Source organism: Moschus berezovskii, chromosome 10 (assembly GCF_049115385.1).
Source record: "Moschus berezovskii isolate FMDL1 chromosome 10, NW_MosBer_1.0, whole genome shotgun sequence".
NCBI lineage: Eukaryota > Metazoa > Chordata > Mammalia > Artiodactyla > Moschidae > Moschus > Moschus berezovskii.
The window spans coordinates 50,840,748-50,860,825 of NC_142469.1; the positions used below are offsets into that span (position 1 = coordinate 50,840,748).

General features: G+C 38.5%; 1 protein-coding gene across 7 annotated transcripts in view; it reads left to right on the forward strand.

Annotated features, from left to right (window-relative positions):
* The first annotated feature begins 3,696 nt into the window (after positions 1-3,696).
* HACE1 (HECT domain and ankyrin repeat containing E3 ubiquitin protein ligase 1) overlaps positions 3,697-20,078 on the forward strand; it is a 118,215-nt gene continuing 101,833 nt past the window's right edge. For 4 of the 7 annotated variants that reach the window (XM_088840683.1, XM_088840684.1, XM_088840686.1 and 1 more), the window contains exons 1-5: positions 3,697-4,022; positions 9,091-9,145; positions 10,182-10,271; positions 11,303-11,407; positions 18,609-18,684. In XM_088840683.1, coding sequence (XP_088696809.1) covers positions 3,947-4,022; positions 9,091-9,145; positions 10,182-10,271; positions 11,303-11,407; positions 18,609-18,684 — 402 coding nt within the window. In that variant the 5' untranslated portion in view covers positions 3,697-3,946. Of the gene's footprint in view, positions 4,023-9,090; positions 9,146-9,843; positions 9,991-10,181; positions 10,272-11,302; positions 11,408-18,608; positions 18,685-20,078 lie in introns of those variants that run through there. The other 3 variants (XM_088840689.1, XM_088840690.1, XM_088840685.1) reach the window with 2 other exon arrangements.

Below are 20,078 nucleotides of genomic sequence, written 5' to 3' on the forward strand. Positions count from 1 at the left end.
TACACCCATGTCCCCTCCCTCCCAAACCTCCTTCCCACCTCCCTCCCCATGCCACACTTCTAGATTGTCACAGAGCCCCTCTTTGAGTTCCCTGAGTCATACAGCAAATTCCCATTGGCTATCTATTTGGCTATGGTTTTGTAAATTTCCATGTTACTCTCTCCATATATCTCACCCTCTCCATTCTCCACTACCGCCTAGATACGGATTTTTTAATGTGTATCCTCAATGTTTGTAGTGTGTTATCTCAAGACACAAGAAAATAGAAATAAAATTTATTGCAGTTATATTTTTCCAGAACTAATTCTTTCCCATTTATTAAGCATATATGTTGTCTGGAAGGGAGAACATCTTCCACCCTATCCACAGTCTACTCTGTTTATATTTTCTGTGATTATGGCCATAGATATATTAGGACTTATTTTTACCATCTTATTTTTGTGTTTTGTTTCTACAATGGTAGTTTTTTGTTCTTTGCTTTGTTCTCCTGATCTCTTCCTGGTTTTTAATTAAATTAATTGTGTTCTTTTAAATGGAGAAGTTTAAGCAAGGGTATATCCAATAAAACCAATTTTCAGGGAGGAAAAAAAATCCAGAAATAAAAAAAAATAAAGTTCAAACTAGGTCACAGAAAAATCTAGATTCTTATCAGTGAGAAGCTCTATGCTTTTGATAATGGATGTTATGATACAAAATATCCTCTTAAAGCTTTCATTTGATATTCTTGGTGTTGGCTTCCACAAGCAAGTGAGAATCTTAAATTTTTCAACTATAACGTATGAGGAGCTATTTGGTTTTTTTGTTGTACTCATTGGCAGTTTCTTCTTGGTATGATAAACTGTTCTGTCCAATGTGGAAACCAGTAGGCCCATGTGGCTACTTAATTTAAATTAATTAATTAGACTAATTACATTTAAATTCATATTTAAAATCTAATTGCACTGGCCATATCTCAAGCACCCAGTTGCACCATTTGATTAGTCACTACTATTCTGGACAGTGCAGATGATGGAACATGGCTGTCATTGTAGAAAGTTCTATTGGACAGGCAGTGATAAGCCTATAGTGATACTACAGTTTCCTATGCCTTACAGCAGAACTGTTTGAGAGACTGCATCACGTTACAGAATTCAGAACTGACAATCCACTGCTGCATCCTGTAACTGTAATTGTTCCATCATCTTCTGCTCCTATGGTGAATAGTGACTATCATAGGGAGTGATGCTCACTTTGGAGGTTATTGGGGGCTTCTGCTCTTCACATAAACTCCAGACTTGGTGCCCACAGGGCATCAGAAATGATTTACATGGAGTAACAGCTTAAGGAGCGGCAGTGATAGAGGCTGAGATGCTAACATCTGTAGAGCAGTGGGGATCTTGACTTTCTGAATGGTATGAGGAAGCCAAGAAAAGCAGGGACATTTCCAGTTGAAGCTAGGTTGCCAAGGGTTGGACATGGACTGGTCTATAGTATTTGAATTCCTTTGCAGCTCTGACATCTCCACCTTGTTCGATTGGTTTAGGTCTCATCTGAATCAACTGGTTAGAAGGTCCGTCCTGAGCCTGTTGCTTCACTGGTACGCATGACTGATGGCAGCAGGTGGAACTGATTCAGGATGGCATTGGCAGGGAACACTCAGGCCAGCCACCATCTGCCCTTGTATATCCTGGCAGGTGAGATTCTCTTATGCCTCCTGGGCCAGCCAATATCTAACACCAACATGCATGTGCTCATTCATTGCAGGAACAGCTTTGCTTCTTTAAGGAAGGAGAAGCTTAGAAAGACCAAGCTCTTTGGTTCTCTCTTAACGCCAGCATTATTTGGACACTGGTTATATCCAAGAAGAGAAAAATTATCCCTTTTTGTTGTCAGTGGTGTCAGTAGGCTCTTATTCATTTGACTTGGATTAATTCTTTCATGTTTTAGCTGTTTCAAATTTGTTTTTATCCTGATTTGTGCTTAACTTCTGTGTTGAAAACATGATTTTCCCCCATGAATTTCTTCCACATGTTGTTGGTACTGTCAACTATTTTGCAGCTCCCACAATCAGCCTCTGAATTTTCCACTGGTATCTGTGGTCACCTCGATGCTTTAGCATTGTGCCAAATAAACAAGTTTTCTTTCAGGATATCACCATCAATATCTTCCCCAGTTTTAACTTTGTATTAGGTGCTGTGGTAAATATGAGAATGCAAGGCACACGATAGAGTGACAGCTTTGCCCACATGAAATCGCATAGCAGATAATTAAGCTACAGTTAAGTTACTTGACTCTGTGGATCACAACAAACTGTGGAAAATTCTTCAAGAGATGGGAATACCAGGGCACTTTACCTGCCTTCTGAGAAATCTGTATGCAGGTCAGGAAGCAACAGTTAGAACTGTACATGGAACAACAGGCTGGTTCCAAATAGGAAAAGGAGTACGTCAAGGCTGCATACTGTCACCCTGTTTATTTAACTTATATGCAGAGTATTTCATGTGAAATGCCGGGCTGGGTGAAGCACACAGCTGGAATCAAGATTGCAGGGAGAAATATCAACAACTTCAGATATGCAGATAACACCACCCTTATGGCAGAACATGAAGAAGAACTAAAGAGCCTCTTAATGAAAGTGAAAGAGGAGAGTGAAAAAGTTGGCTTAACTGGTCCCATCACTTCATGTCAAATAGATGGGGAAACAATGCAAACAGTGAGTGACTTTAACTTTTTGGGACTCCAAAATCACTACAGATGGTGCCAGCAGCCATGAAATTAGAAGATGCTCGCTCCTTGGAAGAAAAGTTATGACAGAATATTAAAAAGCAAAAACATTACTTTGCCAACAAAGGTCCATCTAGTCAAAGCTACAGTTTTTCCAGTAGTCATGTATGCATGTGAGAGTTGGAGTATAAAGAAAGCTGAGCTCCAAAGAATTTATGCTTTTGAACTGTGGTGTTGGAGAAGACTCTTGAGAGTCCCTTGGACAGCAAGGAGATCCAACCAGTCCATCCTGAAGGAAATCAGTCCTGAATATTCATTGGAAGGAGTGATGTTGAAGCTAATAGGAAGAACTGACTCATTGGAAAAGCCCCTGATGCTGGGAAAGTTTGAAGGCAGGAAGAGAAGGGGATGACAAGATGAGATGATTGGATGGCATCACCAACTCCATGGACATGAGTTTGAGCAAGCTCAGGGAGCTGGTGATGGACAGGAAAGCCTGACTAGCTGCTTCCCATGGGGTCGCAAAGGGTCGGACACGACTGAGCGACTAAACTGAACTGAATGAAGGAAAAAGTATATTCTGCGTTTGCATTGTTTGACTTTATGATTGTTTAATTCTGAAATATGAAAATCTTAACATTTCAAAAGTTCATGTATCTGAAAAACGTACCAATACTGGCATGACTGAGGATGGATTCTTTTTTTTTTTTTTTTAAGAACAATTGTGCAAACCCCCAATCGGCTATATAATCCGATGGAGTTGAAGGGAGCTGCTCGCGTAAAGCTTTATGGAGCAGGAAAAGAGGGCGTGGGAACACCCTGGTGTTTTCCCAGGAGCTTGCGGGTACGCCCACTCGCGCACTGGTTCCCGCACACACCGCTCTACCCCGGCGTCTGCGTGGTGGAGGCGTGGAGCCACGGGCGCACCGAGCGTGGCTCCGCCCCGGGCCCGCGCGGCTCCAAACTACTGCTCCCAGAAGGCCGTGCGAGTCGGAGAGGGAAGCGGCGGCGGCGACGGCGGCCGCAGGAAGGGCGAGAGCGCCGTCTTCGTCGGCGGGTGTCTCCTCAGTTGTCGGACCGACAGCCCCCGGACGGAGGACGCGGCCGGAGTTTCCCCCGCAGCCTCGGGAGTCAGTCCGGGCGAGCCGGCACCACCGCCCGCCGCACGGGCGCGGGGCGGGATGTAGGGCTCCGAGCGCGGAGGCCGCGGGCGGGCTGGGCGAGCGCGGAGGGCGCGCCGAGGATGGAGAGAGCGATGGAGCAGCTCAATCGCCTGACGCGCTCGCTGCGCCGCGCGCGCACCGTGGAGCTGCCCGACGGTGAGCGGGCCGCGGGGCTGGGGCCGCCGGGGGCGGGCCTCGGGCAGCTGCGGGGGAAACTAACCGAAAGCTGAACAAACGCCCACGTTTACTTTCCTTGGCGGGGAGGGGCCGGTCTGGGACCTCTGGCCACCGCTCGGCCACCACTCCCGCCCCGGGCAGGTGGAGTCTGTGGGAGGGGCCCGGGCCGTGGGTGTCCTGCAGCTGGAAGAAGCAGGACTTTAGGAAGTCTCTCCGGACTGTCGGATAGGGGTTTCGGAGAAGGAGCAGAAATGTCACCCGGATGGCGGAGACCCGGATTCAGAAGACAGCATAGTTGCTGGCCTTTTTCCATTCGCTGCCTGGAAATGCTGGAGGGGTAGAGGAGAGAGATCTCTCCTGCCCCAACACAAGTAGTATCGTTTACTTTAAGCTGCTGAGGGTAATTAAGCGGTCTTTTCTTTTTCAACATGTAGAGCGCCATTTTATTTTTGCAATAAGCAGAGAAATAAAAGGATGTCAAATGTCAAACGTGTACTTGAAGTGCTTGTTTGTTTACATGTATAGACTGTAATATGCATATCCACTTCAGACAGGTTGGGGCTACGGTGCTTCTACAAAGGAGTAAGGCAAGATCCTTTTAGTTAGCAATTTTTAGTTAAGTGTGCAAGAGATCCTTCAGGATAAGTAACACAAGTAATAAAAGAGGTTAGAAAGCCGTTTTGTTTGCAGCCTCATGAATGGTTTACTGGTAGTGGGTGAGAGCCGTGCAGCCTCTAAGAGGCTTTTGATTGTGTACGCGGAACTGAGAGGGTAGCAGTTATGGCTGGTGATTTTTCTTTTTAATGCATTGTATTAGTTTGTATCCGCCCCCGCCCGGAAACTTTCTTTGAGTTGCTGCTGGAGCAGTGATTTTTAAGTTAAAGAAGGAGACCTTGGCACAGAGTCCTCAGAGAAATGTGGACTGGGGACCTAGGGATGATTTTCCTGATTAAGATTTTCCCTTGTTTCTACCTATGATTCAGAACAGCATGAGTTGAGTTGACTGTTTCTTCGAAGTAAGTTTGTACTTGGTACGTTGCTAGTATAAAGTAACAGACTTAATCCCGATGTTAGGAACAAGACTTTTGCCTTCAGCTTATTCGTTCTCTGTTTTGTTTCCACTTTGAGTCCGTTTTTTAAATGCTTACTCATTTCTCACAGATTTTTTGGTGTCTGCTGCTGCGTGTGTAGTTTCATTGACACAGCAATTTGTATTGCTCAGCTTAAATCTCCTTTTTTTTTTGTTTTAACATAAATGTGACTTAGAACACTTGAGTAATATTTCCTGGTTTTAAAGGTAGTATGTTTTCATTGTAGAAAATCTTGAAAGAAAAAAATTATTATTTCTCACCCAGTAATAAACAATGCCTAGTATTTTCTTGAGTTCTTTCTATTATTATTTCTTTCTCTACCAAATCAAGATCATACTGCATATAGTCTTTTGTTCTGCTTTTAGAAAGCATAACGCTTTTTATATCTTTAAACATGCTTAATGATTTTTTAGGCTTTCATACAAAATGTAACAAACATTGACTCTAATTTTTTATAATAGATTTTATGAGGAACAGCTTTGATTTTTAAATCTTGGTCTGCCTTTGTAATTATTTCCTTAGGATTATTACACAGAAGAATATAGATCTAATTATATCAACATTTTAAAGACTAAGTATCAGCCTCTCAAGTTACTCTCTGGAATAGAAAGTTCCACTGACAGTCTGAGAGCCCCTGGACACTAGAGGAATGAAAATAAAACTTTTCTGCAAGTTGCTTACATTTGTTTCTCTTTGATTATAATGAGTTTGCTCATCTTGTTTTAATTTATTCCTAAATTCTGATGAATCTTTTTGAATTCTTTGAGATTGACTCTTTCAAGTACGCTCGTGCATGTGTGCATGCATGTGTGTGTATGTGTTACATTCCAGTTACAAAAATCCAGATTGTTGTGCTTACATTTTAAGGGCTGAACAGAATTTCTGAGACCTGTCTAAATTTAGGAAGTAATCAAATATTTATCTTGCCTTGTTAGAATTCAGTTAATCATTTGATTGGAATAAATTATTAGGGTTGGCCTTTTTAATCAGACTTCACTCTAAAGTTAACTTTGTTGCATAGGATTAAACTGCAGATATTTACTGAATTGGATACTGGGAGGACATATTCATATTTCCTTGAGATGATGAAAACCTGAGTAGTCTCACTAAATAATGGAGTGCAGGTTATTAGGCAGGGCTAACAGGAATTTTGTGAGATAGGAAGTAAGGAAAAAAAATGATTTTAGGGATATAGATTCTCAGTGCACTTTAAAAAGTTGGCTTATATTGTTCATTTATGTAGGAAAAAAAATCTTAAACTACTGCATTTACAATGAATGTAATTTGTTTAATAAAATAATTGAATTTGAGCCCGTTGGAATATATGCTTGAAAGATGATTAGGATAATTACCAATTAAAAACAATTCTCTTCCATTTTATGGTTTGAGGAGAAATTGAATATAGCATAGTGAATCTGAGTTTTCTGTTCTTTGAGGTTTTCCTTTAAACAGTTTTCTGAAACTATTAATAAAAATGGCCAAGGTATTTAATAAAGCGAGAGAAAGTTGTCTTACCACTCTTAAGTGAGAGAAAGTTTAATCTTATCACTCTGAACTTTCATTATATACCTGATTCTCAAGATTTCTTCATGTGTGTGGAGAAGGAAGCACCTGACCCCAAATTTTATTCAGTATTTTCTTAGTATTTGCTGGAGAGTCTCCTAGCATCACAGTTGTGGTTATATTTGTGTTTTCAGATATTTTAGTGTATGTAAGCTATATTTTTTTAATAAGGTTAGGTGTGACTTAAAAATAAGATCTATCTATAAATTTTTATCTAAATACTGTAAATAAACCCATGTGAACTTATGATGTTCACTTAAAATTGTGTACTATCTTGTTATATAAGTTTAAATCACAAATAACGGTATTTCCTGTTTATGACTTTATTATGGAGTGGCTTAATTGAAATTGTCTTGATTCTGGGGGGCAAGGGTTTTATAAGAGAGAAAAAGTGTTGCTCTGCTGAGGGAGGCTTAGTCCAGTGTTTTTTTCAATTCCTGTTGATGATTCCCTGATAGGTAGTGAGAATGATTTAGTGATTGCAGTTAGCATTTTGAAAAAATTGAAATAGAAGAGAATAAAACAGAGTATGTTGTACATGTCAAGATTAAGTACTGTATTGTAGACCTTTTGGTTATTTATATATAGTGTATACTGTGTGCACTGTAAAATTTTTATAATGGGGGCTTTGAAATCAGCCAGCTTTGAATTCCAGTTTAGCCACTTAACGTCACCATCACATACTTATTGCTTAACTAGTGCTTCAATTTTCTAATTTGCAAAATGGGGATAATACTAGTACCTACTTCATAAGGTGCCCATGAGGATAAAAGAGATGATGCATTTATATGTGAAGTGTTTAGAACAGTGCCTTGAAGATAATGGTTTAAAACATGTTGGCTGTTATTAATAGGATTCTTTGGTTATTAACTTCATTTTTATAGTGAAAGACCTGTTGCATTTGCACTCTGGACTTGTGAAGTTTCCTGGGACTAAATTGTTCTTCATGTCCATACTCAAAAATAGTTAAAATAGTGAATAAAAATGTGCAGAAATGGTTACTTCTGTTCTATAAATACTTCGATATATTTCTAAATATGTTTTTTCAAGCATAATCACAATACCATTATTAGAGCCAACACACCAGTAATTTTAATTCTCATCAAATACTCAGTTCATCATATTCAGTTTTCTCCTCTCAAAAATATTATCTTACAGTCAGTTAGTTTAAATCAGTATCCAGTCATAGTCCACACCTTAATTACATTTGGTTGACTCATTCATCTCTTAGGAATCTTTTAGTAACTTTTCCTTCTCCTTTTTTTTTAACTTTCCATTTTTAAGTAATTTTAGACTTAAAGAAAAGTTGCACAGATACTACTCAGTTCTTGTATACCCTTCAGCCAGCTTCCCCTCATGTTCACGTCTTATACAACCAAAGTACAAGTATCAAAACTAAGGAGTTAATATTGGTGTATTGCTATTAGCATTTAAGACGTTTATTAGAGACATTACAGATGTTTATTAGAATGTCAGGAGTTTTCCTACTAATGCCTTTTTTCTATTTTAGGATCCAGTCCAGGATACCACATTGCATTTAGTTGTCATGTTTCCTTAGCCTCCCTTGAACTGTGATAATTCTAATTTTTCCTCGTCTTTCATAAGACTTTTTTAAGAGGACTGATCAGGTATTTTGTGGAATTGCCCTTAATTTGGATTTGTCTAATGTTTTCCCTTGAGTAGATTAAAGATTTTTGGCAAGAACACTGTGAAAGTGGTATGCTCTTCTCAGTGGAAACTCAAGCGCTGTGAAATATCAAACTTTAACTCATTAATTCTAGCACCACTATTAACTTTTTAAGGACTAAATGGGATGTATCAGGGTTATTCATTGTAAATAACTTATTAAAAAACATGAAGCTCTAAGATGCATTGAACTGAGGAATGACCACTAGTAATATATAAAAGTAGATGCAAACAGTGACTGAAATTTACATAAGTATCACATGAGATCATAGGTATTACTGACTTAACTTCTTTTGAATCATTTCTGTGAATTCTATAAAAAATGAAAACGTAAAGTAAGTAATAAGTAAGACTTTAATGCTGTTTTATAAAAACTTCTAAAAATTTCTTTTGTTACAGTATTGACACGAAGCAGCTATTATGTATATTTAATGTTTTAAATTTATTTTAGCATGTATATCTTTGATATTCATATATTCTTAAAATTCCTCCAAAGTACTAGTAGGTATGATGAAACATTCTACATTTTTGCAAATAGTATGTGTAATACTTCTGGTGTTTTGCACTGTTCATAATTATCTTCCATCTCTTCTCCTAGCGTTTTATTTAGAGTTAAGAAAATTTTAAAATAGTCGTAAGTATCACCCTTTGGAAAAAACTGGAGATAAATTAATTCCTTTTTCTGTTTTTTTTTTTTTAATACTTAGATAATGAAACTGCTGTTTATACATTAATGCCAATGGTTATGGCTGATCAACACAGGTAAGTGTGTAATTTCAGAAATTTATATTTTTTAAGAATATGAGTTTACCTAAATGTTGTGTATATAAACATGGACACAGAGTTTGGACATTTTGACCTGGGGTAAGTAATTTAATTCTGTTATAATTTTCTGTCTGTGAAATAGGAAACAGGATTTTCCAAGTTCTTTATCAACTATAATCTACGGTTAGAGATTTTCTTTAATTTTTTTAAAAATTTGCATATTTTATTGAAGTATAGTTGATTTACAGTGTTGTTAAGAGATTTTCTAGATGAATAGTCAGAAATTAAAACAACTATTTGCTTGGTTACTGACGGTGAAAAAAATATGGTTTCTGTTAGAGGTTACTACTGACCTTTGTAGCAGAAAGTTAGGCCTGATGGACAACTTATGCCTTAATATTCTACTATTTTGAAGTTCTTTTCTTTAAATATTCTTTTATTAATGTAGCATTGACACTTTTCTCTTATAGGGCTTGTGTGAGATACAGTTGTCTGACTGTGTAATGAGGTGTAACTTGTAACAGACAACTCTGCTATGGTTAGCCATTGGGTAGTTTGGTATTATAAGGAGAAAGAGACACTGTTATTTGAAACGAGTTTAAAATATAAATGATTTTTTTTTGCTTTGAAATTCCTGTCTGATATAATTAAAATATGTTTGTCTGATTTTTCTTCTTTGGCCAAAATTAATATAGATAGGCTCAACTTTGTGCAAAGGGAGCAGCCAGCCCTACTGTCTTTTTCTCAAGAATCTAGTGGGAGCTGAAGCCAACTTAGGTGTCCTCAGAGCAGGTGACATAGTCAGAGCGGCAGATGAGGAACCCTTCAGCACCAGTTTATAGGTGAGGGCAGTTGAATTTTAGATGATGCTTCACTGGCTGCTGTGCTCTGCTTAGAGAGTAGTGCCTTGTTTTTTTGCTGATGTGAGACAAAACCTTTTGAATAATTGGTAAGGGTAACACTGAAGAGCTATTAACTTGAGTTATTATGTTTTTAAAAACTTTTTTTTTTAAACATTCTTCTTTTTGCATAGGTCTGTTTCTGAGCTACTATCAAATTCAAAGTTTGATGTCAATTATGCATTTGGACGTGTGAAAAGAAGCTTGCTTCACATTGCAGCAAAGTAAGACTAAATATTTTGGATTAAGCTCTGGTCTAAAGTAATGGTCAGTAAGCTTTGAAGCAATGTGATTCCATAGTAGTTATGGAGAGAGATGAGAACAGGTAGCTGAGTGGTTCTTTGTCTTATTGAGGCCATAGTGTGCCACGCTTGCATCATTTCTCTAGATAGCTTTTTAATTTTGGGATTGGACTCAAGTCATATCTGATGTTTTAACTTGTCCTAGATCAGATTAGAGGAGGTTAGGCATGGGGTTTATCTTACCTGAATATACTTAAGAGGGTACATTCATCAAAATTTTATTTTTATCCCACCAATGTAAGATTTTATATGCTAATTGAATGTGAAGTTGTTGGTTTTATACTTTTTTCTTAGGTGTGAGAATCATTTTTATTTATAATGTTCCAGTGTGTAACTAATCAGTTTGTTGATATCACCTTTTAAGATCACCCCACTCCAGTACTCTTGCCTGGAGAATCCCAGGGATGGAGGAGCCTGGTGGGCTGCAGTCCATGGGGTCGCAAAGAATCAGACACGACTGAGCGACTTCACTTTCACTTTTCACTTTCACGCATTGGAGAAGGAAATGGCAACCCACTCCAGTATTCTTGCCTGGAGAATCCCAGGGGCGGCAGAGCCTGGTGGGCTGCCGTCTATGGGGTTGCACAGAGTCAGACACGACTGAAGCGACTTAGCAGCAGTAGCAGCAGCAACTCTCCCTAAATAAAATTGATTTTTCAATATAAATTTGGCTTCTGGAAGGCCAAAAGTTGAGAGTATTATATGGTTTCTTTTATGTGCTAATACTACTTTATTTTGTTTCATATGAATTTATCAAATACTTCATAGATTTTGTAGTAGAATGTGCCCTCTTGAAAGTAGAGGTTATTTACTCTTTATGACAGGAGTTAAATTGTAGGTCAGTATGGACCCCCAAAATAATGTGTTTAATAGAGCTTTTTGTTTTATAATTAAGCTTTGTCAACTATGGCTGTATGTTAAATGCATCTGAACTGTTTTTAATATTGTTTTAGTTGTGGATCAGTGGAATGCTTGGTTCTGCTTTTAAAGAAAGGAGCAAATCCTAACTATCAAGATATTTCGGGCTGTACACCTCTTCATTTGGCAGCTAGAAATGGGTAAATATTTTTTCTTCAGTAGCTTAAGTTGGACTATAAGTTATGACATAGGAAAGCACTCTGCTTTCATTTGGTAATTTTTTTCCCCCAATATTTGCCTTGGGAAGAGGGTCTTGGATTATTACGTTATCCTTTTAAATAACTGTAATAATATCAATAATTTATTAAGTAGGTCACTAATATTTTTCTTCTTAAATATATGTTTGTCAGAGTTTATTTTTACTTATAATGACATTTTTTGAAAAGCATAAGTTTCACTTCTTTGTTTCAGTGTCCTTTTTCCTGCTAGTCGTTCGTCATGTCTAACTCCATGACTTATTTTCCATATTGTTTGGTTAATTTTATTAATGCAATTAAAGACAGAGAGTCCCTTGGACTCCTAGGAGATCCAACCAGTCCATTCTAAAGGAGATCAATCCTGTGTGTTCATTGGAAGGACTGATGCTAAAGCTGAAACTCCGATACTTTGGCCACCTCATGCGACGAGTTGACTCACTGGAAAAGACTCTGATGCTGGGAAAGGTTGGGGGCGGGAGGAGAAGGGGATGACAGAGAATGAGATGGCTGGATGGCATCACCGACTCGATGGACATGAGTTTGAGTGAACTCCGGGAGTTGGTGATGGACAGGGAGGCCTGGCGTGCTGTGATTCATGGGGTCGCGGAGAGTCGGACACGACTGAGCGACTGAACTGAACTGAACTGAAATATATTTTACCTAGTTTATAATTATTTGTGAATGAGTGTACTGACTCGTGTGCTATTTTAAACCCTACTGTACTTTTTATGGATTTCTCCTTTTTGAGAATTTCACAGTCACATCTGTATCTGCCTCTACAATATTTTTCACTTCTTAAAGTTCTCTTGGACTGAGAAACCAGACCAAAATGGTTGGAATTATATTTACAATGAAAATAAGTAGTTTTTGATTCAGGGCTTGAGGAACTTTCAGAAAACTTCTCTTCGAAAAATATTTCTGTGTGTTTATTCTTTGATTACTCTGGAAAGTATTTTGGTTGCCTGTTTTGAACTGAAATTCTGGGTAGTTAAGGTGGCTGCCTAAGTGAGATAGATATGGGGCTAAAATTGTCCACTTCATCAATGTGAGACCAAATTTTTTCAGACAAGTGTTAAAGTGGAACCAGTAAAATAAGAACGATAGTGATATCTAGGTTGGACATGGGAGAGGCATAGTCTTTGACCCTGTCTGATCTGTCCCATTTCCTGATTTAGCATGTGAACCAGTTTAGTTGTCCATGTTGTAAAAGACAATGTGCTGGTTAAACAATTGGTTTTTATAATAATTGGCCACGTTAGGTATGTTGTGGGGTGTCAAAGCCAAGGTTAGAGTAAATAGAGTATTGGGAGTTGAAAAGAATTGGACACGACTGAGTGACTGAACAGCAACAACAACAAGAGTAAATCACTGGTTCCTGTGCTGCCCTGATCTCAGGTCTAGATCCATTATCCCATGTGTTGGTAGGTTAGTGACAAAGCTCTTTTTAGAAGTTACATGTTAAAAATTGTCTCAATAACTGTAAATGGAAGGACAGGTCGGTGCACAGCAGAGATAAAACATCTACTCCTGCTGTAGTAGGGGACTTTGTCATTTAGGAGACCATTGCTTCCCCCCAACCCCGCCCCAGGCTTTGTTGAAGTATAATGGCAAATAAAATTATAAATATAGTTATAGTGTACATCATGATTTTATCTATACATTGTGAAGGGATTTCTCTCATCCATCACCTCAAATATTTATGTTTTTTTTTTTTTATGAGACATTCAATTTGGAGACCATTCCATTTTAAAGATGAAAACATATGACATATTATTTCATAATTCACATGGCAAATCAGTCAAGAGAAAAGGAATAAGAAGAGTCCATAGCCCTTACATAGCATCTAACTTGGATGCATTTCGTTCCTATAAAGATTACTTTTGATATTCAGTACGTAATTGTTTTATTTACTAAATGGGTGCCTTGTACAGCTTAGGGACACCTTGTTCAACTTAAAAAGCTACTTGTTCCTGTAGCTTTTGATGGTTTCAGAAAACTTTTTTTGGTGTGATTTCTCTACAAGTTCAAATTTGTCTTGAATGAAGCAGAAGTCATAGGTGAATTCTGTCCCTTTGGCCGGTCCATCTGATTTGTGGGAATTTTTGTTTTGTTCCCTCATCTGTCATTGTCAGAAAGGTAGAATATTTCTCTTGGCCAGTTTTAGAGTTTCTATCTTCAGCCATCAGTGCTGTATATGTTAGTACTAAATTGCCTTCATTTCTAGTGGAAGACCCCTTAAGTTGCCTCAGAGCACTTGGATGACTGGTCTCTCTGTCCTTTGGGTTACCATCAACTTATAATTGTTGCAGTATCCAGGCAGAAAAGTTGTTGCTCCTGTACAATAGGATCCATCATTGCTCATGATTATATGAGAATTTTAGAAGACTTAAAAATTACTGTGTATCTTTAGGTTGTGTATTGGTCAGATTTGAAACATTTTTTCACTTGTTTTTTGAGGTAGGTTGTGAGCTCATAAAGGTTAGAGCTCATGTATTAATATTTTAGCTCCATTCTAAGCAAAAGAGGTGAGCACTTAATGGATCTTTTTGATTTACTCAAGGTTATGGAAAATAGCAGTGATGATTGTTAAGTAGGAAAAAGGATGTATTTCTCTCATAGTGCCCTGTACCTTTTGCAGTTCATTTTTGGGAGGGGGAGCATTATGTTTTGCTGCTTCTCTTCAATAAATGCTTCTTTGGAGCCCTTTCCCTGGTACAGTACCACACACACACAGACACAGACACACACACACACACACACTGGTACAGTACCACACATACACACACACTGGTACAGTACCACACACACACACACACACTTTAAACAATGTAATACTAATTTTGTGATCTGTTGCCTCACAGTAATGAAGATTTATTTCCTAAGGTTTTCAAAACTGTATTTGCTGAAGAAACTTTGTGAACGTTTGAACTTTAAAGTTTACTCAGAGCTTTATTTTATTCCATTTCTTTGATTAAAATGCTGATTTTAGTTGAATTTAACTTCATTTTAGAAAGAAAGAGTCATAGCAAGAAAAGTAATTTGTTTTCTTTTAAAAGGTTTATTCAGTTAATAACAATTATAACTATTATATATACAGAGGATGAGATGGTTGAATGGCATCCCCGGCTCGATGGACATGAGTTTGATCAAGCTCTGGGAGTTGGTGATGGATAGGGAAGCCTGGTGTGCTGCAGTCCATGGGGTCACAGATTGGACACGACTGAGCGACTGAATGGATAGCTATTATAAGATTGAATAATTAGTAATTAGTTAGCTATGCTTAGTACTGAGTTGATTAAAGAAATGTGATAGGGTATGAAGAAATTTATTATCAGAGTAAATAGTTATTATATTACATGTATTATGTATATTCTCTGTATACCATATATTATTATTTATGTATAGCATATTTGCAAAGGGTTCCTGGACCCAATTCCAGTGTGTGTATGTTGGGGGGGCAGTTGTAGGCTTCATCAAACCAACAAGCAAGTCTCAAATGACAGCAGTTTCCTAAAAGCCAATTCTGACACTATAATGTACCTTTAGGTAGAAGCAGATTCTGTTGGTCAAGGGCTCAGTCCTGTAGACCACCCTCCACTTCAGACGCCAGTTGCCAGGTCAGTTTCAAGTAGTTCTCTGACTGACTGGCTACAGATTGGAGGTTCTGCCATCCTCTTCCAACGCAGGATTCCTGTCGAGAGTCCAGGTTGTAACTAGCACTTTTGATCAGTTGGCTAGAAATCAGAGTTTCCCGTGATCCCTTTCTTGGGCTTGATTAATTTGCTAGAAGTGCTCACTGAACTCAGGGAAATATGTTTGTTTACTCACTAGAGTACTGATTTTTTTTTTTTTTAATAAGAGAGTATTAAAGGATATGAGTCAGTAACCAAATGAAGAGATAGATACACTGGATGAGGTCCTGAACAAAGAGATTTGGGCATGGTCGCAGGTAGAAGCATTTTGGTTCCCCTCCATGGAAGCTCTTCCTGAAAGGGACAAAAAATTGTCCTTTTGGGTCTATGTAGACATCATTACATGGTCATTTTTGACTTAAGTCATTGGCTGTTAGCAGCTGATTCAACCTCTGGTTGCTATCTCCTCCCTTGGAAATAGGAGTGGGACTGAAAGTGCTGTCCAATATGTGGTTGATTCTCCTGGCAACCAGCCCCCACTGTTGGATGGGACCCAAAAGTCACCTTCCCTGAAAGGTTTTCAGGAAAAGAGGCTCATTGCCTTTAATTGTTTAAGGTTTAGAACTGTGAACCAAGAAGTGTGGATTAAGACCAAATATATAAATATATATTCTTGCTGTAAATCACAGTGTCTCAGTATTCACATTAATACTATATATACTATGTTGTATAACATTATACATAGTATGCTATTACGTATACCCCATTTTATATTTTTTATGTATGTATACAATCATTTACTTAATTAGATCATAAACTTCTTCATGCCACAGATTAAATCATATTTTCTTAATTTATTACTGAGCATAGTTAAGCATATACATAAATTGTATATTTTGTATATATATACAAACATATACTCCAGTACTCTTGCCTGGAAAATCCCATGGACGGAGGAGCCTGGTGGGCTGCAGTCCATGGGGTCGCTAAGAGTCGGACACAACTGAGCGACTTCACTTTCACTTTTCACTTGCATGCATTGGAGAAGGAAATGGCAACCCACTCCTGTGTTCTTGCCTGGAAAATCCCAGGGACGGGGGAGCCTGGTGGACTGCCGTCTATGGGGTCGCACAGAGTTGGACACGACTGAAGCGACTTAGCAGCAGCAGCAGCATGTATGTATATAATCACTTACTTAATTAGATCATAAACTTTTTCATGCCACAGATTAAATCATATTTTCTTAATTCATTACTGAGCATAGTTAAGCATATACATACTATATGTATACATAAATGTGTGTATACATATAGTATGTGTGTGTATCACTTTGTTTCCAAAGCATGAGTTTTCATTTAATTATTAATGAAGGAGAAATTGAGATAAACACTGAAGAGTGAGGAAAAATGGATCAGGCTAGGAGGAAACATTGTGAGCAAAATGACATGGGTAGGCAGTTCAAAAGGCAGCAACATACTTTTGTAGATATGTCTCCAAGTAAGATATACAGGTGACCAGATCAAGAGAAGATGCTTAATATCCCTAATCAGGGAAATGCCATTTAAAACTACCTTGAGACACCAACTCAGGTTCATTAGTATGGCTATCAGAAAAAAAACATGAAGTGTTGATGAGGGTGTGGAGAAATTGAACCCCTTGTGCTCTGTTAGTGGGAAAGGGAAATGGTACAGATGCTCTGGAAACTAGTTCATTGCTTCCTCAAAAATAAAAATAGAATTATACTATGATCCAGCAGTTCCACTTCTGGGTATGTACCCCCCAAAATTTCATGCAGAGTCTTGCAGAAATATTTGTATACTTGAATTCATAGCAGTATTATTCACAATAGCTAAAATAAAGGAACCTGAGCATCCATTTCGGAGAAGGCAATGGCAAGCCCCTCCAGTACTTTTGCCTAGAAAATCCCATGGACGGAGGAGCCTGGTAGGCTGCAGTCCATGGGGTCACTAAGTTGGACACGACTGAGCGACTTCACTTTCACTTTTCACTTTCACGCATTGGAGAACGAAATTCCAGTGTTCTTGCCTGGAGAATCCCAGGGACAGGGGAACCTGGTGGGCTGCCGTCTATGGGGTCGCACAGAGTCGGCCATGACTGAAGCGACTTAGCAGCAGCAGCAGCAACAGCAACATCCATTTGCACATGAATGGATAAACTTAATGTGGTATATACATACAGTGGAATATTATTCAGCCTGCATGAATGCTAAGTTGCTTTAGCTGAGTTCGACTCTGAGTGACTCTGTTGATTATAGCCTACCAGGCTCCTCTATCCACCGGATTCTGCAGGCAAGAATACTGGAGTGGGTTGCCATGCCCTTCTCCAGGGGATCTTCCCAACCCAAGGATTGAACCCCATGTTTCTTACGTCTCCTGCATTGGCAGGCAGGTTCTTTACTACTAGTACCACCTGGGAAGCCCCTTAAAAGGTAGGAAATTCTGTATCCATGTTGTATGCTGCAACATGGATGAGCCTTGAGGAGATTATATTTAGTGAAATAAGCCAGTCACAAAAAGACAAACTGTATGATTCTACTTCGGTGAGACATTTAGATAAGGGCAAATCGTAGAGATAAAATGTAGAATAGTGGTTGCCAGGGGCTAGCAGGAGAGGGAATGGGGAGTAACTGTTTAATGGATGCAGAGTTTCAGAAAGCTGAAAAGCGTTCTTGAGATGGATGGTGATGGTGGTTGCACCACAATATGAATATACTTAATATTGTTGATAAAGTGATCAAATGTTAGTCGCTCAGTCATGTCTGACTGTTTGTGACCCCTTGGACTGTAGCATGCCAAGCTTCTCTGTCCATGGAGTTCTCCAGGCAAGAATACTGGAGTGGGTAGTCATTCCTTTCTCCAAGGGATCTTCCTGACCCAGGGATTGAACCCAGGCCTCCTGCATTGCAGGCAGATTCTTTACGGTCTGAGCCACCAGGGAACTCTAATGTCACTGGACTGTACACTTAAAATTGGTTAAGATGATAAATTTATGTTATGTGTATTTTACTACAGTAAAAAAGCTGAAAAAAAAATTAAGTGGGTAAGGTTATGAATAGATAGCCATTTGATTAATCTGTTATTTTTTACAACTCATCTTAGTATTTTAAATATTATACAATCAAGAATATAGGATACAGCATTCATTGAGACATCATTTTACTCTATCCATTCCCCTTCCATTAGACTTATGAATGTCTTACATTTTTAATGAAGATTACTATCTCAAATATTCTGTCAACACTAGAAATTTCATAACATTTTGAATGATGAATTTGTCCCAATGGCATTAAAACCTCATTGTGCCTTTTTAAAATCCTATTATCTTTGAGTCATAGAAACAATTTTGTTTCATATGCTACATTTATTTATTGAAGTATTTATTTAAATATTGCAGATACAGGTTATTTGCTATAGTTAATATTTCAGTAAAATAATTTTCATTTGTTTATTTTTCTAGTAACAGTTGTCTTTACTGTCTCTTTTTCTTTTCAGGCAAAAGAAATGCATGAGTAAATTATTAGAATACAGTGCTGATGTCAACATTTGTAATAATGAAGGTCTTACTGCAGTAAGTGCTAAGAGTTTTTGTCTGAGATTTTAGAAATACTTTTAGAAAATAATATCAAAAGCAATAGTAATGCAAAGTGTAGTACAAGTATTTCTGCAGTTATTTCTTTGTGGTAATTGAGAAGATACAGAATGATTTCAGGTACACTTCTCAGCTGATTTATACATATTGATGGTAAGGGTGAAATATTTAGACTTGATTTGTTCTGAACTCAGCAAAATTATAAAAGTGAGGCAGTAAGAATGATGTGATGTTTGTTTGGTTATGTTGCCTATGCTGTCTCCCAACTACTGTCAAAATTCATTGCCTCTAAAAGTCCTATGAGAGAAAAGCAGAAGAACATCAGTAAGAAAAACTGAAGGCAGTGGATGAGTTTCTTTACCTAGGTGGCAGAGTCAGAGTGAGACATGTATCTTCTGTATCCATCTCAGGAAATGGGAGTGCAAATGGGTACAGGGCTTCTTTGGGGGAAATGAAAATGTTCTAAAATTGATTGTAGTGATGATTGCACAGCTCTGTGAACATACTAAAACCCAGTAAGCTGTATGCTTTAAATAGATGAATTGTAAGGCCTCTGAATTGTATGGCACTTTATGTCAAATAAATATACATCTACTTTATGACACTCTTAGCCTGAAAAAAGGAGAAGGCAATGGCACCCCACTCCAGTACTCTTGCCTGGAAAATCCCATGGATGGAGGAGCCTGGTAGGCTGCAGTCCATGGGGTCGCTAAGAGTTGGACACGACTGAGCGACTTCACTTTCACTTTTCACTTGCATGCATTGGAGAAGGAAATGGCAACCCACTCCAGTGTTCTTGCCTGGAGAATCCCAGGGATGGGGGAGCCTGGTGGACTGCCGTCTATGGGGTCGCACAGAGTCGGACACGATTGAAGCGACTTAGCAGCAGCAGTAGCAGCCTGAAAAAAATAAACATTCTCTTTGTTTTTCTTTAATTTCTTTTTTCTTTTGAACTTTTTATTTTGTATTGGGGTGTAGCCAATTAACAGGGCTTCCCAGGTGGCGCAGTGGTAAAGAATCCACCTGCCAGTGCAAGTGATGCAAGAGATGTGGGTTTAATCCTTGGGTTGGGAAGATCCCCTAGAGTAGGAAATGGTAACCCACTCCAATATGCCTGAAAGATTCTATGGACAGAGGAGCCTGGTAGATACAGTCCATGGGGCTGCAAAAAGTTGAACATGACTGAGCAACTGAGCATACACACACACATAGACGATTAACAATGCTGTGATGGTTTCAGGTGAACAACAAAGGGACTCAGCTGTATATATACATGTACCCTTTCTTCCCTAAACCTCCCTCCCGCCCATGCTGCCACATAACATTGAGCAGAGTTTCAAGTGATATAGAGTAAGCCCTTGTTGGTTATCCAT